The sequence below is a fragment of the Crocodylus porosus genome, unplaced genomic scaffold (assembly GCF_001723895.1).
Source record: "Crocodylus porosus isolate Cpor-Errol unplaced genomic scaffold, CroPor_comp1, whole genome shotgun sequence".
NCBI lineage: Eukaryota > Metazoa > Chordata > Crocodylia > Crocodylidae > Crocodylus > Crocodylus porosus.
In genome coordinates, this window is record NW_017728921.1 from 3,345,907 (window position 1) to 3,354,760 (window position 8,854).

At 60.5% G+C, this 8,854-nt stretch overlaps 1 protein-coding gene across 2 annotated transcripts in view; it reads left to right on the forward strand.

The window, feature by feature from the left end:
* The window catches only part of SH2B3 (SH2B adaptor protein 3), a 48,000-nt gene that overhangs the window by 6,299 nt on the left and 32,847 nt on the right, over positions 1–8,854 (forward strand). For both annotated transcript variants that reach the window (XM_019538791.1, XM_019538790.1), the window contains exon 2: positions 757–1,551. In XM_019538791.1, the coding sequence (XP_019394336.1) occupies positions 784–1,551 (768 nt within the window). In that variant the 5' untranslated portion in view covers positions 757–783. The remainder of the gene's footprint in view (positions 1–756; positions 1,552–8,854) is intronic.

Genomic DNA, 8,854 nt, shown 5'->3' on the forward strand with positions numbered 1-8,854 from the left:
GTTTCTATCAGCTCGGCCTCTGGAGAAACGACGCTGGAGACGCAAGTGAAACCCAATGCGGCTGTCAGCCGGGGTAGAGCCAGACCTGGGCTGGCATGGAAAAGAGCTCTGTGCAGCGGGGATCTGCTTCCTGGCACGCCTGGCTGACGGGGTTGCGTCGTCTGAGAGGCAGAGAGACTGAGGCACAGGACAGCGACGTGATGTGCCTTTGAGGCCACCTCCCCTTTGCTCCTGGAGAGGAGCACCTCGCTGCTGGGGAAGCAAGGTGTCTCGTGTTGCCCCGGCACTAAGATGCCCCGGACACCAGAGAGAGCAGGGCATCGTGGCCCCTGCGCCTGGGTTGTAGCCGGCCTCTCTGGGCCCCGTTCCCTGTACCTCGACTACCCCAGACAGAGGCAGGGAGGATGCAGCTCTTCCTTAAAGCAGCTTCTTGCCCTCTGTCCTCTGAGCTCAGCTTGCACACGGCCAGTTCCTCAAATCCTTTCCCCCTGCAGCGATTGGGTGTTTGTCTGAGTACGGCCGGGGGAAAACCCCTGGGGCTGAGGGGGGCTGGGGCTGCTCTCCCTCAGTCCTGCGTGGCCCTGGGCATTGGGGCCGTGGGAGCGCTGTTTCCAGGGCTCTGGCGTGTCTCCCCTGCTCCCCTTCCAGCAGCCGTGGGGACAAGCCAGCACGATGTGGCCCCCCGGCTCCTAACCTCGCCCTGCGGCTCGTCCAGGAAGACCCCTCACTTCGCCTTCTGCCCTTTGTCTTTTGCAGCCTGCCGGAATCGCTCCAGCCACAGCAATGAATGGGCACGCGCTTGCGGCCGGCCGTCCAGCGCATCCCCGCGGCTGGCATGAGTTCTGCGAGCTGCACGCCATCAGCACGGCCCGGGAGCTCGCCCGGCAGTACTTGCGCTTCGCCCACGAGAACCCCCACCATGAACTGCTGGCGGCCGACAGCTTCTCGGTGCAGTTTGCCCACCTCTTCCAGCAGTACTTCTGCAACGAGGTGAAGGAGGGCTTCGCCTTGAGCCAGTATCGGTTCCTGCCCTTCAGCCGAGTGCGGGACTACCGGGAGACAGGCCGGCGCCACACGGACGGCTCTCTGAGCACAGTGGCTGCCAAGGCAGAGGTAGAGCTGAGCGCCCGCGCTGACCAAGCTGACAGGACCCCTGACACTACGCCAACTGGCCTGCCCAAGGCCTGGAGCTCCGAGGAGCTGACGGGTCCCACCTCCCCGCTGGCTGCCCGCCGGCACTTCTCCTTCACCCACCTGCGCAGGAGTTGGCGCAACCTCTTCCGCCGGAGATCCTCAGAGGCCATCTCTGGCGAGGGTGGGGAAAGGGAGGCCTCCGAACCCGGGCTTAAACCTGGCCTGAGCAGGAGGATTCTGCCTTGGTCGCGGGAGCAAGCCCCCGAGGCACGCAAGGAGGGGCTCTTGAGGTACGGGCTGGTGGATGAGACCTCCATGGACAGCGGGACGCGGTGGCAGCGGTGCCGGCTGGTTCTGCGCAAGACGGGGGCGGCTGACGGCGAGGACCACGTCCTGGAGCTCTTTGATCCCCCCAAGGTAAGAAACTGGCCATGCCTGGGACCTCCTTCCCCAGGCACTGTTGTGGCCGAGGCTTTGTAAATGGGTGCTCTGCTTTCGTGAAGAGACGTGGCCTGGTCCAGGGGCCAGATGGACACTTCCCTGGCTGGGGCTGGGGTCTGGGGGTCTGTCGGGAGGAGTCCAGCCAGGCTCCCATGCCTCTTGTGGGATTGGCACCAGCTGATGTGCCTGACCTAGAGGGTGGGGAGTGGAGCCCTCCTTGGGGTCCAAGATTGGGCCCGCAGTGGCCATCTTGGTGCAGTGCCTGTCCCAGCATGGCTGCCCATGGACAGAGCCGAGTCGGCTCTAGGCTTGTCCCTGGCACCGGGAGCTCCCTGGCACGTGATCCCCATGAGCACGGCTGAGCCGGACCGGTCCTGTCCAGGCAGCAAACCCGTGTCCCATTAGCTGACACCAGCCCTGAGCCCACGCCTGCTTTGTGACCCGGCCGGTGAGGAGGGCTCTCCCCTTGCTTGGCTTCCTCCATGGCTCAACAGACGTCACTGCTCAGACCCAGACATGGCCTCGGGCTGGTCGGAGGATTGAGCGTGGGGACCGGGCGAGAGCCAAGTGGATGCCAGGACCGGATGCTTTGTGCAGTGGGCCCTGCTCCCTGGTGAGATCAGCTCTGTTGTGAGACCTGTTTTGCCCCGGTCCAGAGCATTGCTATGACGAAGGCAGGGCAGCGCTGGTACAGCCTTTCCTAGTCAGCCTCTGTGTCTAACAGGGGCCTCCTTCTCCCTGAGGCACAGAGCACAGAAGTGACTTGACCAAGGGTATGTGGCAAGTCAGTGGCAGAGCTGGCAATGGCATGTAGGGGCTGATTCTGCCGTTCTGCTGGTGAGACTGTGTTGATGGAGAGATTGGACCTGTCCTGTCCTCACTCCTGTAGTGTCTTTGCTGTCGTGTGGGCCCCAGCAGCAGCACCCCTGAGCAAGAAAGGGAGAGGGGACGTGCTTCCAGCTGGGAAGCTGCAGCATCTTGTGGCCAAGTCCCATGCTGGGAGAAGCCCATAGCAAGTCTGGGCAGGTGGATGCACCCAGGAGCAGGGGCCGGGCCTCGGCTTTGCCTCTGGGACTGTGCTTTTAGCAAGGTGTATGCTGGGCTCTCCGCTGGGGTCAGGAACGGGCCAGTCTGCACCTGGGACCTGGTCCTGCAGGCAGCTCTGAAGTAGCAGGGGCCATGTCCTACTTAGGTGCTATAGGCCTGGGCACCCAGGGGTCCCCTGGGACCCTCAGGCCTGCGAGAGCTGCCCCTGCCCCCAGCTGTGTGCTGGTGGTTGACCTGGGGCCCCATGCCTCTGTCCGCAGGCCGCTTTGTTTTTCCGAGTCATTTGTGCACGCTGGGAGGGCAGACTTGGCCAGCTCTGGGAGACTCCAGGATGTTAGTCAGCTCATAAAATCAGGGCCAGGCAGAACTTAGGACAGGGAAGGCTGAGCCATTGCAAGGGAGGGGATTTGTAGCCAAGTTCTCCTGCCCGGCTGGCCTGGACTGCGGGGGGTTGTGTTATTTTTTGTGAATGCACATTTCACTCGATTGTCTCATTAACCCTCCGGAGGAAGGAACCACGGGTGCGAGGTTCTGCATCCTTGTCCGTACGATGACGTGCATCCACGGACCTCTGCTAGAGCCCCCGGTGCAGCCAGGGATGCAGCGGCTTGAACTTCCTGATATTTCGAAGCTTAGTAGCAAGCAAAACACCACAGGACTGAAAAAACCCAGGGCTTCCTGTCTGCAGTACCGAGAAGCAGGCAAGGGCCAAAATGTCCCTTTCGGTGGTAACTGCAGCCCTTGGCTCCATGTGAAGGGCCCTCCATTGCCCCGCGGCTGTGTGCCATCAGTGCCAGCTGCGCGGCAGGGACCCGTGGCTGCGCTGTGGTCTCTGGGGCCTGTGTGCGTTTGCGGTGATGCTGTGTTGCACGTGCTGCTTTCACTTTTCACGGCTTCCCACCGGCTTCCACTGAGCCCAGGCCTGGAGGTCTCGGGGGACCCTGTCCAGCTACTCTGCATCTGACGACCCTCCGGACTCTGTCCTGGGTAGTCCGAGGCCCTCGGACCTGCTCTGCCAAGCCCAGGGCAGGATTTCTGCTGGGCCGGGCTCCCCTAGGCCAGACCCTGAGCTGCGCTGGAGTCGCAGCTGGGCCTCTGGGCTGCAGCGGGAGTGAGGTGTGACCCAGCAGCTGTTGGTTGTGGGCTCTGCAATGCCCCCACCCTCCCCAGGCGGTCAGCAGCAGCAAGCCAAGAGCGGCCAGAGCCCAGCGCGCGGGGCAGGGGGGCTCTGAGGCTGCCCTTAGCCGACAGGCTGGGTGCAAAACCATTATTGCACTGTTCTGCCACCTCCTCCTCCCCAACTTGAAAGGAGACCCCAGGCTTAGGGCAGTGGCAGCCCTCTCCTGGCTCATGTGAAGCCGGGGGCATATGCATGCCTTTGGGCACGTGCCAGAGTCAAAGGGAAAGGAGAAGCACCCCCTGCCCCGACTCTTCCTTACTCACTCTGTGTGGGGCTGTCCCAGCCCCCCGCCTCGTCGCTCGGGAGTTGGTTTTCATCCCACAGCCGTGCCTGGGGCAGTCACGGCAGCCGAGCGGTGGAGCCTGCGAGCCTGAGTGAGGATGTGGTAATGCGCTTGCAAATCGCGTCTCATGGCAAGCAAATCTAGAAGCTCGGTTTGGGCTTGCTCTGGGTCCCACCGAGCCAGCTGCTCGGGCAGGGGGGCAGTGAGGTTCCCCTGCACGGCTGCACGGACTTGGCTGGGCGAGGGGGTGTGCTTTGGGATGTCGTCCCCACCCCCAGCTCCTGGCCTCCGCCTGCCCGCTATCTCCTGCTTCCCAGTGGGGCCGGGGGCACAGCCTTCTCTTGACGCCCAGGAGAGCAGTGGGAGCCCATTTGTGTCAGAAAACACGACCGTCTGTGCAACGACCTTGGGAAGCTATTCGTGATTGCACTTGGCTCATACACCGCTGCCGGAAACGGAGCTGACTGCAAACAGAAAGTGAATCCTAGTGCCGCAGTTGTGCAAAAAGCAAACAAATGGCAGCTGAGAGGAACTGAAATTGCCCTTTCTTTCTTTTTTTTCTCCCCACCTAAGTCTCCAGGCCCCATCCTGAAGCCCAGTCCTGTCCTGGGCAGCATTCAGGCTTTCCCCCTGTAAAGCAGAGCAGAATTCAGGGATTTCAGGTTTGGGGCCCCGTGCTGTTTGTTCTTTGTCCCCGTCCCAGCCTAGTCCAACCTCAGATGCTCCCGGATGGTGGATTGGCATCCAGCCCTCTCGAGGCAACCAAGAAAAGAGGAAACAAACCCTTTTTTGGTTGCTTTGCATCTTAGAGCTGGGGCTTGAGCCATGGTTTCTGAACGCTGGAGGGTGATGGTGCTCAAAGCGACGTCCTTTCCCTGCCTGCCTGGCTTCGCAACCCTTGGGTTGCCTTGGGACACGTCTTCAAGCTTTCTGGGTTGTTGTTTTTTTTTCCATAAGCACGTGGGGCCTACAGGCTTTTTTCCTGGAAGAGGCGAGTTGAGCCTGGTCATGGGCTTCTAGGAACTGAGCAGCAAATGGCACAAGGCTGCAATAGAGCAGCTGATGACCCTGGGGTCGCTGTTTGTGTGCCAGCTATGTATACATGTGGGTGAGCCCCCACCACGGTTGTCCCAGGGCTTGGTGGGCTTCCCTTGCTCCGCCGGACGAGGGTATTGTCCAGCTGGCCCTTGGCAGGCTCCTGGACAGGCTGCCCTGGGGGCGATGCCAGCACCCCAGGTGTTTTCAGATCATCCAGGTCGTCCAGGCCTCTATCTGGGTCTTGCCCTGCAGCCCTGGGAAACGAGGTTGCATTCAGGCTTGGCATTTGCAAGGGCATTAAAAATAGATCCCCGTGAAGAAGTGACTTGTGTCTCTGGAGCCAGGGGGGGTTGGCTACGAACCCATTCAGCCTGTGTGGGCAGGCCTGGCAAGCTAGAGCAGGCCACGAGATGGAGCTTGGATGGAGTTGCCAGCTACATGCTTTTCTCTCCTTGCCACCCCCCTTCTCGAGCTATATATAGTTCTGCACGTCTTATTTTCTCTCCCCACAGGCACCCTGGGGCTCTCCTCACACGGTTTCTCTGTGCTTTTGCTTTGCTGCTTGTTAGTTTAAATGAAGCGCCAAAAAGGGGGTGGGCAGGGAAGAAGGGGTATGCTCTTGGCACAGCTGCTGTCTGTGGGTGGAGACGGCCACCTGTTCTAAGGTTTGCAAATAAATCCTCCGTAAACACCCCGCTCGGGGCAGAGGCAGCGCCGCTAACGCTCTCGTGGGTCCTCTGCCCCTCGGCGGCTGGCTGAGGTCGGTCTCTCTGGAGCTGCTGCGGGGTTGCACCGAGATGAAAACCCGGCCTCGGGAGACCCCTTGAGCCTGCAGAGGTTCAGATGAGCGGGACCCTGCCCGCAGCTTATTCCACTATGGGCAAGGAGGGTCGCCGATCTTCCCTCAGAGACCCCACTGGCAAGGGAGAGCCGGCTGGCTCGTTTTACACATGCTCCCAGGGCAGGTGGCCTGAGGTCTGGGGCTGCGTCCTGGTGCCTCCAAGGTCTCCCCTGCGGTGGGAGCTCGGTCGTGAGTTGACCGGGCCACTGCCCTATGGTCCCATAGTGCCAGCAGAGTCTGGCTGTGCAGGTCGGTGCAGGGGCTGTCCCACGTTTTGCTGCAGGGAGGCAGCGTAGGCAAGGGAGATGACATGATTCCTGCCCTGCCAGGGGTTTCCTCTCTGCCCCCACAGTATTGACCCAGCGTCGTGCCAGGGATGATGGTAGGCAAGTGACTTAAGTGCTCTGGGCTCATTGGCAGTGAGTCGAAGCTAGTGCTCATGGCAGAGGACTCAAATTCATCCCTCTCATCCCTGCCACTGGCTCACCATGTAACCTTGGGCACATCACTTAAGTGCACAGGGCCTCAGCCTTTCCCAGAGGGGCTCAAAGTGATATACCAGTGACTAAGCGTTGCGGAGAAGAGCTACGGATGAAACGCTGGGTAAAGGCTCAATCCTGTCACAAACCCTTTGGACAGCTGGTCCGTGCCTCCTCCCTGCTCCGTGCTGCCTCTCTCTCTGTACTGTGGCTCTGCAGGTAGAAGTAGGTTGGATTTTTCTCTGAGGCTGATTTCCCCAAATCCAGGCATATAGGAAGCTCCAGCATCGTGGGGGTGCAGGCGACTACGGCGTGTCCCAGGGCTTGCGGGAAGGAGGGTCTCGGACCCCCGCCCTGGCAGACACGTTTGTTTGCTGGTTCCCAGCCCCCAGCACATCTTTACAGCCAAGTTGTAAACCCCGTGAACATGGGGATTTTCAACGGAAACGTCCCCGGGAGGTTATTTGGACCAGATGTTGTAGCAGGAAGGGAGAGGAAATGGGATTTTCATTGACGCTGGATTCTTTATGGCTTGTTAATGAAATCCAGCACGTCCCATAAGGGCTCTTGCGCTGAGGCAGCCCCAGATGACGAGGAACATGCGGGACTTGAGTTGTGTCATTACGGCCCCTCACTTAACCGTGAGCTCAGCAGCTTTTCCGCTGTTTTCCAGCCTGATGTCTGTTTCTTGGCCTTGTAACCTGCTCTCAGCAGCCCTGTCACCGGCTCCAACTTTCCCTGCCAGAGTAAGGACATGCCGGCCTGGAGCTCAGCCCTGGGGGTGGGATCCCCTAGAGAGGAACATGTAGATGAAACCAGCCCCTTCCACACATCTTGCTTGTTAGCAGGTCCTAGGCACCTTTTGGCAGTCAGGAGACTCCTCCCGGAAACCAGGTGCCGGCTGTATATGGCAGAGCGGGAGAATGCCGGCCAGACCAGGGAAACTGAGGCACGGAGAGGCAAACCGCCTTGCCAAAGGTCATGCAGGGAAGTTGCCCTTCCCCTCCCAGCGAGGGAGAATTGGAGGGGCTGCTCAGCCCACGGGCAGGGGCCACAGAGGTGAGGAGCCTGCCTCAATTCAAATCCCAGCGGGGCAGGGTATCCCTGTGGCGCTTGCATGAGACGTCCCGGGTCTTCGTTGCATGTGCACAGGCTTAGCGGGGAAGAGGCACGTGGCCGGCCCAGGATACGTCTTCCGCGGGGGGGCTGTCTGTCTGTCTGTGCCAGCGCCCAGGGTGCTGCAGGGGTGCCTGCCCCTAGCAAACCAGGGTGGTCACTTGAGCAACGAGCCCAGTGGACTGAGCCATGCTCTTCCCACGCAAGCAGCTTTGTGAATAGTACAAGGAAGCTCGCGGTGCGGCTGCGCATTTGTAGGGAGGGCCCCGGCCTTGGAGCAGGGCAGAGTAAGGCAGCCAGCTGTTTCTCGGTTTGGTAACCACCTTCTTTGGCCTTTGGCCCCTACGTGCTGGAGGGGCTGGGATGGGGGATCCTAGCGAGACGGCCCAGCCAGGAGCTTGCAGCCTGCATCTCTGGTGAAATCTGGGGAAGAGCTACGGATGAAACGCTGGGTAAAGGCTCAATCCTGTCACAAACCCTTTGCAGGCTGGGCCAGGGGCATGGGAAGCCGGGGGCTTTCCAGACACTGAGCCCGGGTTTCTCCCTGCTGTGATTTGAGCTCTCAGGGACAGCGCTGGGTGAGAGCCACATCTGGGAGGGACCAGTAGGGGGGATTATGCTCAGGGGCAACCAACATGGGTTCATTGGGGGCAGGTCCTGTCAGACCAACCTGGCGCCCTTCTACGACCAGGTCACCAAATCCTCGGACGCAGTGGTAGCAGCGGACGTAGTCTTTCTGGACTTCAGAAAGGCCTTTGACACGTCTCTCACCCCATTCTCATTAAAAAATTTAGGCAACTGTGGTGTTGATGCCTACACAGTCAGATGGGTGGCAAATTGGCTGGAGGGCCGCACCCAGAGAGCGGTGGTGGACGGGTCATTTTTGACCTGGAGGGACGTGGGCAGTGGGGTCCCTCAGGGCTCGGGCCTGTACTGTTCAACATCTTCATCAGCGACTTGGACGAGGGGGTGAAGAGCACCCTGTTCACATTTCCTGATGACACTAAGGTGTGGGGGGATGTGGGGACACTAGGAGGGAGGAACAGGCTGCAATCGGACCTAGACAGGTCACACGGGTGGGCGGATGAGAACCGGATGGGATTCAGCACCGACAAGTGCAAGGTGCTGCACCTGGGGAGGAAGAACCGGCACCATCCCTACAGGCTGGGGAGCTCCCTTCTTGTCAGGGCAGAGGCAGAAAAGGATCTTGGAGTCGTCATTGATGCCAAGATGAACATGGGCCGGCAGTGTGGGGACGCGGTCAGGAAGGCCAGCCGCACCTTGTCATGCATGCG